The sequence below is a fragment of the Chrysochloris asiatica genome, unplaced genomic scaffold (assembly GCF_000296735.1).
Source record: "Chrysochloris asiatica unplaced genomic scaffold, ChrAsi1.0 scaffold00003, whole genome shotgun sequence".
In the NCBI taxonomy this organism is placed as follows: Eukaryota; Metazoa; Chordata; class Mammalia; order Afrosoricida; family Chrysochloridae; genus Chrysochloris; species Chrysochloris asiatica.
The window spans coordinates 43,114,520-43,131,643 of NW_006408521.1; the positions used below are offsets into that span (position 1 = coordinate 43,114,520).

The following is a 17,124-nucleotide window of genomic DNA, read 5'->3' on the forward strand; positions in this document are numbered from 1 at the left end:
GTTTATTGGTCCATTGGTAAGGATTTTTGTTTTCTTTACATTGAGATGTAATCCATACCGAAGGCAAAACCATTAGAATAGTTCTCCTTTAAAAAGAATCCTATGATTCAGACAGTTGTGTAGGAATAAAATTTATGTGGTATCATTTGTGTGTTTTTATTTTGTTGAAATGCAAAGAATTGCAGTATTTTTTGCCTAAATGTGTGAGGAAGTTCTTCTGCTTTCATTGAGCTGGTGTTGATAAGATTTCAGTCAGATGAAAACCAGTTGCCCTGGAATGAGTTCCTACTCGTGGTGACCTACAGAGTACAGCTGTGCTCCAGAGGTTGTCAGTGGTTGATTGTGAAAAGTTAGTATCAGGCTTACTTCCTAAGTACCTCTGGGTAGAATCGAACTTCTAACCCTCACTTAATAGCATATTACCATTTACACCACCCAGGGATTCCCCACAAGCTAGGGTCTCCAGATGATTCAAGAATGAGTCCTAGTTGATCTGACTGTTGTGAAGTGCCATTGAGTGGTTCTGACTCTTAGCGACCCAGTATAGGGTTCCCAATGAGCGCCTGGTGACTTTGAACTTCTAACCTTACAATTCAAACGTCCTTGTAGTCAGTGCTTATCCTACAGCGTCACATCAAGACTACACCAATTTAAAAAAAAAAAGGTTCAGGTTTCATGGATCAAAGTCCAGTAACACATTTTGTTGTTGTTGTTAATGCATGTTTCTGATGAGATCACTTGCATTTTTAAAAGCCCCCACAGCTCCTACTGTCTTGGAGAATAACAGCCAAACATCTTAGGCTGGCATCTAAAGGACTTCCGTCAGATGGCTCAGTAAGGAGGAGAGGAGCCTCATTGAGGTGGGCTCACACACTAGTCACAGCAGTGGACTCAAAGATAGCAGTGATCACGAAGCTGGCACAGGGCTAGGTAACATTTCACTCTGCTGAACGTCAGGTCATCGTGCGTCAGAGCCAACTCAACTCACCTGACAACAAGATGGGGAGGAAGGGCAGAAGGGGTGAGCTGGGCCACCTGTCCCTGAGCAGGAAGCTCTGATGACTTTGATTAGATCCCTGTTTCTGATCTCACATGAAAATAGACTCGAGTCTTTGATGCCCAGGCGAAGTTCCTAGAGCCGGCCGAGGCAGAAGGGAGGGAGAAGAGAGGGGCCAAGAGAGAGCTGGGCAGAAGAGTATAAGCTCACTTCTCTAGCTCTTTCAGTCCAGTTAGAATACTGGTATCTAGAGCCTAGTTCATGAATGGATTCACAGTTCAGATCTGGCACTTACTTACTAGTTGTGTGAATATTAACAAGCTTTTCACTAACCTCATTGAATTTGTTTCTTTATCTATAAAATGGAGATGACTATAATAAAACTTCGTAATAAATTACGGAGAATAATCCATATGAAATGCTTAGCTCAGTCCCTTATGCATTGAAAGTGCCCTGTGTGGTTGTCAGTACTATCCTTCATTGTCATCATCCCCACACAGAATCCCAAACACCAAAGTCCTGGCCTGCTACAGCCTCTGCTTTTGTAGTTTTCTGTGTTACTCGAAGCTTCTAAAGAAATTAGTAACCAGGGGAGACTAAAATAATGCTCATACTTTATTAATTTACACCTTTGCCTGGAAAAGTTTACACATAAAATTATAAGTCTTTCACAAGGAAAATGGACAATTTCAAAACAAAGCATTGCTGATATTTTTATTTTCCCTTATTAGATGATTTATAAACAAAACGCTGCCTTCCCTGAATTTAAATTTCTGGAACAGTTTGCCTATTTATATTTACCAGATATGTATCTAATAACTGTTGTTTGTTTTAATAAAGCTTCAGAGGTTCAAAGAAATGACATTCTGTGGATCGCCATGGCAGGGACTCATCAGATATGGGCACTCCTATTGGACTGTGGCACACTACCAAAGAAAAAGTAAGTGGCAACATCTGTATTTGGAGTTCACCGGATTCCCATTCTCAGAGTCACCCTCCCAGCAGCGCCCACTGTACTAGTGAGGATATGCTAGGCTAGTGTGCTTTTGCATATAACGCACCCACAGAAGCCATGTGCCATTGTATATAGTGTGCATAGGAAACTAACAGGTGAGCAAAAGTCAGGTAGCACACGTGGTATACTGCCATCACAAACAGGCCAAGTTCTCAGTGGCTTAAAGAACAAGGTTTATTCGTAGCTTACTCACATGGTTTTGCTGGAGAACATGACTCTGCCCCCAGGCTGATGACGCAGCCACCATCTGGAACTTTGTCCGTCATCCTCCCAGAGAGAAGCTGGCTTTTCACCATCTCCGCAGAAGTAACATGCATCACTTCTTACATTTCATCAGCCAAAGCCACACCTAACTCCCAGGGGAAGAGCAAGCCTACTGAGAGCATCCAGAAAGAGCTAGAAATACATGGTGGATGCTTATCTTTTAAAGATACAGCTCAGATCGCCCCGATCATGAATTCAAATATTTGAATATGAACTAGCAGAGGGGTTGAAAGTTTCATGGTTAAGCCCGAGATTGAATCTTGACTCTGCCCCTCATGATCTGTGTGAGTTGAGGACGTCTCTTTAACTCCTTAGGCCTCAGACGGTGAATAGCCCAGAATAGTGGCTGACATAGGCAGTATGTTCAAATAGCTTTGCTGCGATTGCTGCAGATGTAAAAATGAAATGATAGTATCTGCATAGTTTCTTACATCTTTCCCCAAAAGCCTTTCCTCTTCTCCCTACCCCCCAGGTAAATCTGCCCATACTCGTCTCTGTGACCTCACTACACCCGGTACGTTGCTACATTGCTGCACTGATAAATTGTCTCCCTTTTCTGTCTCTCTTCTTGCTTGTACTTGCTTTATTACATAATTGTTTTTTCCCGACTAGACTGCCTTTTTTAGGAAGAGACCTTGTCTTGATCCATGTTTGTGTCCCTGTTCTTAGCACAGTATCTGATACCTAATGGAGCTCAGTAAGGGTTTGCTGAATAAATAAATAAGTGCTGGTCATCTTAGATCCTGCCGTTGGTAGAAGGGAGCAGTTGTCTAGACGGCCCAGATAACTGATCATCCAGATTGTGTGTGTGAGATGCTTTGGAACATTTAAACGATGTTTTACAATATTTAGTCATTCATATAACAAGTATTTATTAAGCATATTCCAGGCAGTATGCTTCTGCTTATGTTAAAAATAAATGAAAAGATGTGGTTACGATTCTCAAGAATCAGATCACCAAACAGTTAAAACAAAAAATGTAAATGTGTGTGTGTATATATGGGGGCTACTGTGAGCAAGAGGAAGCACTGCAGTCGTCCTTTCCCTGGAAATTGTTGTGTATAAAAAACCAGAGGACACCTGGTATCAATAAGATTAGAGGTTCAAGGCAGCTTCCTGGAAGATGTTACTGAACTGAGACTTGATAGAAGATTAGGAGTTAGAAAGGGAGAGGGGGTGATCCGGGTAAGAGATGGCACTGCTCAGTAGAAGCCAGGTCACATAAGACCTTGTGAATCCTCTTCAGAGGTTTGGATATTATTTCTGCAAGTCTTTATAGAAAGATTTAAAGCAAGGCAGTGATATTACTAGATTGTGTTTTGGAAAGAAAGCCGGCAGTAGCCAGAGTGGGACCAGACAAGAGACAGAGATAGCAGTCAAGAGACTCTTGCTGCTATTCAAGCAAGACATGCTAGGAGCCCACATGGAGATTGCCAGTAACATTGTACATGTGACATTATCGTAAACAGCACAACGGAAGGATGGAGTGGTCAGAATGTGCTCTCCTCTGTGCTGCCTGTGTTGGACATACATGGTCAACAACGGCCTAAATTTCCAAATCAGTGAAGGTGTCCCCCTCATTCATAGTAGGGATCTAGTCAGTCAGACCACGTTGACCTCCATCCTAATCTTAGGATGCTTTTTCTTTTTTAAAAAAGGTGTGGTTTTGTTTTTTTGTTGTTTTTTCCTGACTGATCTTCAGGTGGTAATGACTCCTAATGTTTAGCATTTACTGTTTCTCCTCATTCTCTCTAAGGAGCTCTGGTAGTGTAGTGTTTATGAGCCAGGCTGCTAGTATCATGGTTTGCAGTTTGAAACTACCAGCGGTTCCACAGGAGATGGGGCTTTCTGCTCCCATAAAGATTTACAGCCTCGGAAACCCAATGTAGGGTGGCTATCAGTTAGAACCGACTCCACGAAACACCACTACCTCATTCTCTCTATTCTTAGTTAATGAAGGGAATTTTTTTTTTTTTTAACTGTTAGAAGTCCTCATTCGTTTATTTGCTTTATGGATTAGTTATTATACATATTTTTCTGTCTGGTTTAATTTATAATTTATGTGAGTAAGTGACCGTATTTTATGCATTCTCTATCTCTTTGTCTCTATCCTCCATCCCCAACCTAACTTAGCATGAGGAATATGTCAACCAGTAAGCCATTGGTGGTCGTTTTATACTTGCATGCTGTACCCTAGCCTCATCCCTCAACACCAGACAATGCTGTGTCTTCCTTACAAGCCCTGTAGCACAAACTACTTTTTAAAAGAAACCAAATTGTCAAAGTTTCTCTGACGACAAAAATAATTATTGGAATGATCCTTTAAACAGAAAACCCTCTAGTGTATGTATATAAGAAATTGATATGAACCGCAAGGACAGCAGTTCAAACACACCAAGCATTCCTTCGAAGCCCTGTTTGGAGTCACTGTGAGTTGGAACTGACCCTTAGGCACTTACCAACATCATTTAGTTAGAACAGCATAATCTTGAATAAGTTTCCTAAAATGGGCAATGCCTGTGACTTGACTTTTTCAAAATGAATCATTAAATCCCTTTTGCTAGTGTTAGTGTAGATTAAAACAAACAAAAAATGTTAATGAAAATTTAAACTTTAAACTATCAAGAACAAGATAAGCTTTTTAATTCTCTCTTAGAACTTAATATTGCATGAAACTAAGAAAAGATGGGATGAAACTGTATTTATGTCTGGCCATTTGGAGAGGGGAAAAAAACGATCCCAGCAATGATCTGGACATTCTTATAATTCTGAACCTGACAGAGTTTTCCCGTCTGGCCTTTGAGAATGGTTTCTGCTTTGTGTGTACCAAAGGAAATCCGAAGGGTGCCCCCAGTGGATAAATAAGTTAAAGATTGAAATAAACGCTAAGGTACTCATTTTAACTAGACCGAGAGCTCTATATTTTTCTAACAATATTTATAATCATTGATTTGATCGTTCACATATATTTCTACCAATGTTGACTCTACTACATATGAATCTGTCTTTTTGTAGAGAGCTGAAAAAAGGGACCTGCCTTCGCTTTGCTGGGAGTGGGAATGAAGAGAATCGAAACAATGCGTATCCTCACAAGGCAGGTTTTGCCCAACCGTCAGGGCTCTCTGTGGCTTCGGAAGAGCCCTGGAGCTGCCTGTTTGTAGCCGATAGTGAGAGCAGTACTGTGAGAACCGTATCGCTGAGAGATGGAGCAGTGAGGCACCTCGTAGGAGGAGAAAGAGACCCCACGGTAATGAAAACGCTCTCAGAGAGCCCAGACACGTAACCAAGCACGCACACAGTCCCCTGAAATGTGGAGAATTGACAGAAATGTAGGAGAGGTTGTTCCTGGTCTCATAAATTAAAATGGAAAAAGAAATGTCAGACTATAAAGAAATCAGACCAAAAGGAAGTCAGACTATGAAGAAACAGTAATAGAAGCCACCTAAGGAGTCCTGGTGTGGCGCTGTGGGTTAATGCGCCAGACTGCAAAGCCATTTGAACTGCAAGGTCGGCAGTTCAAGGTCACCAGTTGCCCCTTGGAAACCCTGTATAGGGTCGCTATGGATCGGAACCGACTCAACGGCACTTAACAAGAAAAATAAACTGATTCTTCTTGGCTATGTATAAGTGATAATGCTTCAGGGAGATAAAATTATTGAAGCTCACATATTAAGTACTAGTGTGGTGCTGTAGGATAAGCCCTGGCTAGCTAACTGCAACGTCAGCAGTTCAAACCCAGCAGCCACTCTTTGGAAACCCTACACAGGGTTGCTGTTGAGTCAGAGCTGACTTTATGGCACTTAACAACAGCAACATTAATTACTAACTGGAGAGAAAAGAAAAACGTAACTCAGGTGGTTGTCAGTGGGCTGAGAAAAGCCGCAGTCTAGCAGAGGCAGCCTGCTCCCGACCAGATGTGTAACTGTTGTGACTGAAACTAGTAAGCACCACCACTTAGTTCAGACTCAGAATGCCGTCATTGTTCCAGTCTGGAATCAAGTCCCACTGGTATGGAAATCAGACCTTTCTCCCTTAACTGAAATAGCATATGCAACAATCAAAATGTTCACTTTATATACAACAAAGCACTGTAAACATTTTAATAAATGCTATTTCTTTCTTTTTTTAAAAAAAGAATTTATTTGCTTTTGGTGATGTTGATGGAGTGGGAATTAATGGAAAGCTTCAGCATCCACTTGGAGTTACTTGGGACAAGAAAAGGAGTTTACTCTATGTGGCAGACTCCTACAATCACAAGGTGAGTTTTGACAGGGTTAAGCAGCTGGTTTTCCTGCGTGGGATTTGAAATGCTGCCAGATGTGTGAGACCTCCTCCTAGTGTCATTCCAGAGCGCAGGGAGGGTCAACAGTCTGCAGCTGCTTCTATTCTCTTCTTGGTCTTGTCTTGGTAAAGAAGTGATGGAACTCAGAACCGATAAATCACCCAACCAGTGCCCAGTGGCTGTGGGCCAAGATTGTGAAGTTCAGCCCTTCAGAGCTGGATGTTGTTCAGCAAATAAGAAGGCTGAAAGCAGGGAAATGAATTTGTTAGCGTAACAGTGAACCGTTTTCCCCTGTCGCATAGTTGCATTTGTTGTTGTTGTTAGGTGCCATCGAGTCGGTACTGACTCATAGTGACCTTATGCACAACAGAACAAAACACTGCCCGATCCAACCTCACTACTGTTGCCACATTGAGTCCATCAATGCTGCCACTTGGCCAGTCTATCTCATTAGGGGTCTTCCACTTTTTCTCTGACCCTCCACCTTACCAAACATGATATCCTTCTCCAGTGACTGGTCCCTCCTGACTATATGTCCTAAGTATGAGAGACGAAGTTTGGCCATCCTGGTCTCCAAGGAGCACTCTGGCTGCACTTCTTCCAACACGGATCTATTGGTTCTTTTGGCAGCCCATGGCACTTGCAATATTCTCCAACCCCATAACTCAAAAGCATCAATTTTTTTACAATCTTCCTTATTCACTGTTCAGCTTTCGCATCCATATGAGGTTATTGAAAATACCATGGCTTGGGTCAAGCGCATTTTAGTCCTCAAGCTGACATTTTTGCTCTTCAACACTTTAAAAACGTCTTGTGCAGCAGATTTACCTAATGGAACTTGATTTCTTGACTGCTGCTTTCGTGAGTGTTGATAGTTGATCCAAGAAGAATGAAGTCCTTGACAACTTCAATCTTTTCTCCATTGATAAGGTAGTTAGTTGCATTACCTGTTAGCAAATAAGTCCATTTTCAGCAGCATTTCCATGTTTGTCTCTACTATACTGTCTGTTCTGTTGTTTCAGTTTTCAGTGCATTTTTCTTTTTTATAGACATCAGTGGGAAATGAATGCTAACATTCTGTCATAGGGAACTGTAAGAGTAATGTAATTAAGGTGCAACAGGAAATCTTTAACTACAGCAAAAATAGCCAATCTTCGGTCAATGTTACATGCTCATATGAGTTCAGTTATGAAGGCATGTCTCTGTGAAGAAAAGCAAGTGCAAAGAAGTAATTCCATCTAAGATTGCTTCTAGAACATAAAATATAACAAGCAATTTTACAGTGCTTTTACTGCTTGGGATGGAATGTCTCTCCTTTGATGGTAATTTGAATGTTTGGCTTTTTCAAGAAGTTATAGAAATTTCTTGGACTTACTAGGAGTAGTGATGGTAATCAGAAGTTCCCTAACTTGCTTCGTAGTGTACTACTCTGCCATACCACAAACATGAGATTGACCAGATTCATACTCTTTTCTCTCTTCTATAGATTAAAGTTGTGGACCCAAAAACAAAAAACTGTTTAACATTAGCAGGAACAGGAGATGCAAGTAATGTCATCAGTTCCAATTTTACAGAGTCAACTTTTAATGAACCAGGAGGCTTATGCATTGGAGAGAATGGTCGGTTATTATATGTAGCAGACACAAATAATCATCAAATTAAAGTTATGGATTTAGAAACAAAAACAATCTCTGTGGTGAGTAATCTTGGAGTATAATTTAAAGGGTATCGTTTTTAGAATGACTCAAGGTTCTCATAACGCTGACAGGTGGTTTTGATGAGACCATCACCAATGGAGCAGGGGATACATGGAGTAAGAGAAATCATTTCCAACTCAGAGCAACCCTCAGAGGGTTTCTGAGGCTAAATCTTTATGGGAGCAGAAAGCTTCATCTTTCTCCCTCGGAGCAACTGGTAGATTCAAACTGCTGAACTTAAATTAGCAGCCCAGCTTGTAACCCACTATACTATCAGAGTGGTAAGTAAGTCCTACAATGTGTAATTCGCTCATTTAACCAATAAGGAATCCTTTCAGGATGTTATGTTATACTTCATTGTTTCATCTGTGCTGAGAGTTTGAAAAACTTCAAAAAAAGCCCAGAGGGGTGGATACACAACACACACTACTCCCACATACGCTGTGGGTTGGGTTCTTATTTTTTAATATTCCTTACATTAATGTGTGATCATTATTTTCCACACTGAATCTATTAACAGATAATCTGCTTCATGAAGTTCCAGAAACCACATTTTTCAAGACATTTATAATTAGACCAGAAGAAACTAAGTTCTAACCAATGTTTAAAGATATGGGCATGGTCTATAGCATTTTAAGGGACACATGTCCATTGCCAAGTATCTCAGCAATAATTTTTTTTTCTAAAATTGTAGGAATTTCTAAGGTATATATTTTTAAATAAAAACACAGATAACCATTACAGGTGTCATTTTTCTTGATTGACATAATTTCTGGTATATTATGTACAATATCTTTGGCAATGAAAATTCTGAGAATGTGTATTAGATTCACTGCCTTTAAATTGATAATGTGCTTGAGTTTTTGCCACCTCTAAATCAGACAATTAAGTTAATTCTCCCTCATTTGTGTTGGTAATATTTTGCCAGCTGAAATTATTTCTGTTCGTACAAAATAACCTTGAGGACATCTAACTGAACCTGCATTCTAGTTCAGACTAGAGTGGTAGTTGTTTCTTTGACATAGAACTTTATTTTCTACTAAAGTCTTAAAAATAAGCACTCTCACTCTGCAGTTACTGTGAAGTATTTGTGATTTAATGACTGGTTTTCTTGTTTTGTAGCTCCCTGTCATCAGCTCTGAGAATGCTGTGGTAGATGGCCCGTTCCCACTAGACAAACAGAAGACATTACCCAAACTGCCTAAATCCGCTCCAAACATTAGTCTCTCCCCAGTGACTGCATCTCCAGGCCAGACTCTTCAGTTCAAGCTAAAATTAGACCTCCCATCAGGAACAAAGCTAACTGAAGGAGCACCCAGTTGTTGGTCTCTAACAGCTGAAGGTATGACTATTAAAACCTTGCAACTATTATATCCCATACGTTCTTTTTGTTTATTGTAGTAATCTTTCTCATTTGTTGTTTTCACTCTGTAGTTGGGCAGGATTGGAGAAAGATGATAGGAAAATGAATCCAGATCAATCCCCACTTTGGTAGCTTTTTCTATCTAGTCTGTAAGATTCTCCCTTCCTTTTAAACTGCTCACCCCAAGTTACGTGTCAGTTGTTAGCACTGTTTCTTGGGATATAGACTTCGCTGTACCGCTTCTTTTATTCTAACCTAGTTCCCAGTATCTTGTTCCCAGATAAAAACACTTATAGTTGAAAAGCCTGACATGGAAAAATAAAATGACGCCTCCTTATTTAATATCTTTTACCTTTTTGCATTCCTCTCTTTCCCTCTTTCAGGCCCTTCATTTGCTACGTGTTTTCACAGTCTGTTTTCTTAGAAATTAGCATTTTAAAATAAAAGCCTTAAATGCCAAATGAAAGTTTCAGCATCAGCCCACTGGTTTGGGAGAGTAAAGGAGTATCAAGGCTTGCAGATACTCCTGAAATAACCTTTTGGGAATAAAGGCATTTCCCAGGTTATAAACAAGAGCTCCTAATTAATTGTGTCTTTAAGAATTGGTAGGTAAATCAGAACAAATGCATACAGTTCTTAATTCAGCCTTACTTTGGTGCAAGAAGAGGCTTGAAACTGTTTCAAGTGTTTAAAAACTGCAGGTGCACCAAGTGAAGGTGACTGTAATGAGACTTTGTTGCGAGAAGTAGTTGGTTCAATCATTTCAAAGTGAGGGCAAGTTTATATATTATCTAAGGCAAGTAGGAGTTGTCCCTAACGATCTCTGATAGCATAGTGGTTGCGAGTCGGACTGTTAACCTCAAGATCAGCGGTTCGAAACTACCAGCTGTTCATTAGAGAAAGCTGAGGCTTTCTGCTCCGTAAAGATTTACAGCCTCAGAAACCCTACACGGGGTCACTATGCATCAGAACCAATTCCACGGCTTATAACCACCCCCACCAGGAGTTGTCCCTAAATTGGACATTCGTAACCTGGGGACAGCCTGTATTGTTGGTAGGATAAGAACTGTTTGTGTGAGACCTTTTATAAAGACTGAAACGAGTCGTGCTTTACAAAACAAATTTTCTTTTCTCCAATGTCAGATGTTTTGCTTAAGATACCATTCTATTTTCCCTCAATCCTTTGATTTAAATGGAGGAAAATGTTAATGCCATTTAACTCCAGCCATGCCTATTTCAGCATCCCTTCTCCTGTTCTCTATTGGGCCAGTCCATCACTCACGCAGCCTGCTGGCATCTTAGAATGGTCCTGAGTATTAGCGCTGAGAAGCGTCAGGACACCATCTATTAACTTCCTTGTTTGACAAATGAGAAACTAATGACTTAAAGAGATGAAGTGACTTTCCCAAGGGCATATATATAGCTGGAATTTGAATCAGTTGCTAGTTCTTAGTTTCCTGCTGTTCCCATTATGTGCTTTTCTGTCTCAAACTGGCTCCAGGACCATAAAACCTAGAAATGAATCTTTCAAAAAGACATGCAAAATTCAGAGCCACCACTTACACACTTGGATGTCATGACAAAATCAAATTACTATAAAAGTTTCTAAGTGCTTACTCTCAATTTCTGGACTTTTCTCGCCTTGCGTTGTGTCTTCTTAGCAGCTGTGGACTGCACTTAGAGGAACAGGCCAGCGTAAAGCCATGACCGGGAGCGGGAAGGCCAAGAGAGTCCAGGCAAACAGTGACTAGCTGTGTCAGATTCTATTGATAGATCAGTAAGGAAAGGACCCAAATTGATGATGATTTCTTTAGCAGCATAGAGTTCATTAGTGCCTTTCACCAGAGCTGTTTCCAAATGGTGGAGGCAGTGCCTGGTGAGAGTGGTCAAAAAAGAGGAAATGGGCAAATAAGTATAGACAACTCTCCGAGGAGATTAGCTAAACAATTATGGAGAACCTAGGGTGGTTTCTAGAAGGAGGAAATAGAGTTGAGAGAAGAGCATATTTGGTATATTGATGGCAAAGAATCGGTAGGGCAAAGCAGGCGTGGGATGGGTCCTGGAGCAGTAATGCCCTGAAGGCTTGGGGGAGAGGGCGGTGCTCTCTGGGCGCTGGTGGAGAGTTGCCTCTGCCTGGAATTTGGATACTTCATGGTAAGGACAGACAGGGAGGACAGGTAGCTGTGGAGGAGAAGCTTCTCTTAGTAAGCCAGAAGCAAGGCCACAGCTGATAGTGAAGGGGTTGTGGGGGAGGGACTAGACTGGGATAGCACTTTGTGATTGCCGAACAGCTTTGGGTCCACTTGATTTCAGCTCTCATGAATTTGGAGCCTGTCTTGTGCAGTCAAGGTTAGCCACAAGGGTGTTGAGGTAGAGTAGTCCCTGACTCAGTAGTGTTCATTAGTAGGTGATCAGTCCACTTCCATGTCTAGAATCCTGAGCTAGTATTACTTCCCACTGCTCCTTCCAGCAATGCTGTGACAGATGCCAGATTTCCCCTAAAGATGACATCCATCTTCCATTGAAAAATCCCGTGGGGGGAGGAGAAAATCCCACATTCTTTTAATTGAAGTAACTTAACATAAGCCCTTATCGATTCTGATGTTTGATTCTGTTATTTATTGTCTTTTACCTTTTTAAATCACATGTTTTAGTGCTTTCGATTATTGTTCATTGTATTGCAATACTATCATTAGTACTTGACTTTGCCAGTTACTAGCATGACACCAAAGGTAGAACTTACTACAAGAAGACAGATGCCTAAACAGAGAAATGAACACTGTTGGAAGATAGGTGGTGGTGGTGTGCCATGGAATGGGTGCGCACTCGCGGGAACCCTATATAGTTTCTGAGGATGTGACTCTTTATGGGAGCAGGACGCCTCCTCTTTCTGCTGAGGTGGAAGATCGGGAGGTGAGCACAAATGAATGACTTACTTGATCAGAATGCAGGCATTGCCTTTGTCCTCACTGACCAACTTGTGCCTTTTCATCTAAGTGTCTTTTAATCTAAGTGCTGTTTAAGTGTATTTTCAGAATAGTCAAGTACTATGAATTATGTAAAGACTTGAATTTGCCTAGGAATCAGTGTGCTCTAGCTCCTTATTTCAGTATTATAGTGACGATCTACTCACTAATCCATGTTAACAGATGATGAGGAATCAGTACACTGCCTATCTGACAGTAGAGCTTCCTAACATCTGTAAGAGTGGACAGTGATTTTAAAGTAAAGTGTCAGTTATGTCGGCTAATGGTCTGCCTCTGCCCTAGTCTCCCATGCTCTTTCACAAGTTCTCAGGCCTCTGGTTCCTCCCAGCTCTTCCTTCCTCAACCCTCTCATGCACTTTTCTTTGGTACATTACCCAAATCTAGGCTTCATGCGTTCCACCTTGGTACATTCGGAGTACCCTGTAGGCACTCTCACCCTGCCAACATGTTATCCCCCTAGGGAGAGAGCTGAGCATCAGTATTCAAACTCTGTCTGTCCCACTACCCTCTGTAGGTTTAGTGTGTGCCCTAGGCTCCAGTCTAACTGTAACTCTGAACACAGTGCAAAATCACTGTTCATTTCATCTCTCTGTGTAATTAAAGGGCGCAGTATTGATTTTTAAAGATGGGTATTAACAAGTTAACATGTTTGTTTTAACTCTGCTTTGTTAAACACACAAATTAATATTGAGTCATTTGAGATACAAAATTTGCATAGTGTTAAAGGAAAGTGAAGTAGTCTGTAGAGTAAATATTTAGCTATTTTATTATTTATCTAAGATACTGACTCCATTTTAGTCATAGGAACAAATAAGCTTTCAGAAAAGAATTCAAATTATTTAAGGTTTAAAAAAATCATAAGGTACATTTATCCACTTAAGATTGAAGGCCATTTTCTGTAATTTTGTCTACATAATCATAGCAAGGTGGCATGTGTGAGGGTTTTAAGCCAAACAAAGGAGCAGCAGCTTGGACGCCCCCTGGCATATTGTAACCCTACCTGCACAGACCTCACATGCAGCGCATACAGAAAGGATCCCAAGAACTATTTCCTGTGTTTTATTTCTCTAATTGACATTAAAATAACAGTTTATTATCTTCCTGTTTTGATTTAAAATAAAAGTTCTCTACTAATCTGATTTGTAGCAATATCACACATTAAATAAGACTTACTCCCCACGCCAGAAACAATGAAAAAAAACAAAGAACGCTAAAACAAGTTTTAAAAAGCTCCTGAATCAGATCTCTGCTCTTAAATATTTAGATTCTGGCCTTTTGCCTTTTCCATACTATTAAGACTATTGATCACCTTAGATTTTCTTGTCAACCAACAGAATGTTCTAAGCAATAACCGTTACCCAGCAGAGGCGGCTTCTTTTGTCACCTTTGGCACATGCTGAGATCTAAGGAAAGAGATCGAAAGTCTTAAAAGTGGACATAAAATTTCAGCACAGTTCAACAGGTGGCCCTTTGCTGGACAGATGGCCCCGAGTCAGCGGAACGTTATTAGAGTGTGTTCCGTTGGACTTGAAGTGGTCAGGAAGTGCAGCATACATTTTTCTGACAGGAGATGGAAGATTTTGGTACCTGCCATCCTCTAAAGGTGCAGGTTGGTGTAAACCTGTGCTTATTCAGTGTGACACACATGTTCCTTCTGAATAGATATTTTTTGAATACCCTGAGGCTTACATCATTTAGTTATATAGAAAATATAACTATTTATGTAGTTATATTTTAAAAATAACAGTTATATTGAAAAATCTACATATTTAAGTGTATAAAGAGTTTATGTATAAAAATAAGGTGGATATAGAATCGCTTAGCTTTTGCATTGAGCCCATGGAAATAATAGTGCAACATTATCTGTTTCTATAGATATCAGTGTGTTTTTTTTAATAATCATCTTATCTAGAAAGTCATTGCAGAGTTGTACATGTTTATGTTTCCTACACAGATTTTTTTTTTTTTCCTATTCCTGAAGGCTTTTATCTCTTTCAAAAAATTATTTTATTTTTTCAAGTATCCCATCATGTTTATTTCTGAAACATAATAGGTTTAATTTTAACCTCAGGGATTTAAGATCTCTGACCATATTTGCAATATTCAACTTGATTTTAGTAAAGAGAAATTTATCATTTATTTTGAAGTGTTCAAACATGAAAAATTTTAATAATTTGCATGAAAGTTATTAGACTGGGAATTTGTTACTGGTGTTCATTATTCCTAATTTATACCGAATGTCCTTTGCACAAAAAAAGTATACTGCTGGTTACTCGGAGACTGTAAATATCTGTTGACTAAATGAATCTAGTCTTCGAAAGGTATTTCTAATGTCCTGCTTGTCATCTTACATAGTCTTAATAACTTCTTTTATTTTCTAGGCAATGAATGGCTTTTTCAAGGACAGGCGTCATCTGGAGAAATAGAGAGCATTTTCAATCAGCCAACAATATCACTACAGATTCCCGACGACTGTTTATCACTGAAAGCCGTTGTGTCCATCAGGGTGTTTCTTTATTACTGCAGCGCAGACAGCAGTGCCTGTATGATGAAGGGGATTGTGTTCAGTCAGCCTTTACAAATAACTGATACGCTACCAGCTACCACAGCTCCGGTTGAACTGAGATACGTGTTTTAGCTAGCTAGCTAGCCACTCACCTCCACAGCTTCCTGCCTTCATCCTCACCATCACTGTCACTTAGGAAGAACATTTTTTTTTCTGCTTCCATGATACCAAGAAGCCTCTTACTTCAATTCTAGTAGCAGATATTAAAATAAAATTCCACTCTTTTCCTACTTATTTATTATACGCAAATTCCTTCATTCTTGGCTTTGGACCAGCTAAGTATTGATCATCATTTGAACCACAGTCTTGTTATCTGTGCTGCTCTTTGGCACACTGTACTATAGAATATTCTCATACGGTAATAAGCAGTGAATACTGTGATTAATACCAATTATATTTTAACGCACTTTTTCTACCTTTGTTAATCGCAGTCAGCACATTTGACTGTCTCAGTTTTACAGACTAGTCTCCATATTGTGTAAGAACACCTGCCATTCCAGGCCTGAGGTCCTGTTTTAAAACAAGGTGTGTTTTGGGGGAGTGAGGCTGGGGAAAGACTTCTAAGCACAGTAGAAGTTTACAGCGTACCTGAGTGGCAAGTGTTGTTCTTTATTCTCATCTCTGATTGTCTCAGTTGAAAATACAGTTAAAGAGTTTTGATCTGTTTTTATTATAAATTGTTTGTTGTTTATCATACCATTATTAATGCCTTCTAACTTTATAGAGATGAAGTTGAAGATAAAGTCTTTATAAGGATGCATAAACCCATTTCTGTGGTGTCCTGGTTGGCGCAGTGGGTTAATACACCAGACTGTAAAGCTTGTTGCACTGCAGGGTCGGCAGTTCAAGCTTACCAGCTGCTTCTCAGAAACCCTATACAGGGTTGCTTTGGTTTGGAGCCGACTTGACCGGGGTTGGAACCAAATCAACGGCACTTAACAATAACAACAACAAACCCATTTCTTTTAACTTTTTCTGAATGGACACAGAAAAAATTGAGCTCCCTTAAGTAGTATGACTTTCAAGGAGAAAAGAATTGAGAACTACATTTCTGTCTATGATATTATTTAGCTCTTAAGGAATTCACGCTGACCCTTGAAACCAGTGATAATGGGTTTGTGTGCTAGCTTAGAAATTTACATTTAAAATGACATTAAATGTCAATTTGTTGGAGTTTTGTTTTATTGTGATTTTATTTGGTTAAGTTTGATGCCTTGTTCAGAATTGAAATTGTTTTGTGCATTTTTTTTTCAAGCACATTTTAATCCTTCAAAGTGAAACTGTCCATGTGAAATGCTTCCTTGTTATCAACGCTATTAACAAAAACAAAAAACAACCCCGTAGTGGGCTCCAACCCTCAGAGCCCTGGAGAGCAGAGCAGAACTGCTACATAGGGGCTCCGTGGCTCTACACCTTACAGAAGCAGACTTCCCCATGTTGTACCACAGAACAGCTGGTGGATTTGAGCTGCTGACCTTTGGCTTTGCAGCCCAGTGCTTAACCTACTGCGCTACCTCCTAATAGTCTTTATTAAGGCGCCACAGGGACTGATAGCATTCTTCTATTCTTTTTAATCCCCAAAGAAGCAACTACTGAAGATAACACTGAAAAAAAATTTAACTTTTTAACTTTTTAAAAGCCTGTTCTTGTTTGTCCTGAAAGTGATGAACATGTTTGTGATTTAATCAGATGGTCAGATTTTTAAAACATCAGGTAAATTATATTTGTGTATGCAATAGTATTTTTAGACAACATGGCACAATGTGCCTTTTCTTCCCCTTCTATAACAATGCTAGCACTCAAGTAAAATCTTTTAAGCACTGCCTTCTGCCCACTAGTTCATAATTTGAAACATAATATTCCCTTATTTTATTTAGATTAGTTGAATCACTGAGATTTTGAAATACATAGATCATGACTTTAATTTACATATATATTAATGCTGATTTTAAA

The 17,124-nt window shown here is 39.8% G+C and overlaps 1 protein-coding gene across 1 annotated transcript in view; it reads left to right on the top strand.

The window, feature by feature from the left end:
- The window catches only part of NHLRC2 (NHL repeat containing 2), a 41,570-nt gene extending 26,186 nt beyond the window's left edge, over positions 1-15,384 (top strand). Inside the window, exons 6-11 of the mRNA XM_006831372.1 lie at positions 1,838-1,937; positions 5,292-5,523; positions 6,412-6,534; positions 8,045-8,254; positions 9,378-9,597; positions 14,987-15,384. Of these exons, the coding sequence (XP_006831435.1) occupies positions 1,838-1,937; positions 5,292-5,523; positions 6,412-6,534; positions 8,045-8,254; positions 9,378-9,597; positions 14,987-15,243 (1,142 nt within the window). The 3' untranslated portion in view covers positions 15,244-15,384. The remainder of the gene's footprint in view (positions 1-1,837; positions 1,938-5,291; positions 5,524-6,411; positions 6,535-8,044; positions 8,255-9,377; positions 9,598-14,986) is intronic.
- Positions 15,385-17,124: the final 1,740 nt, after the last annotated feature.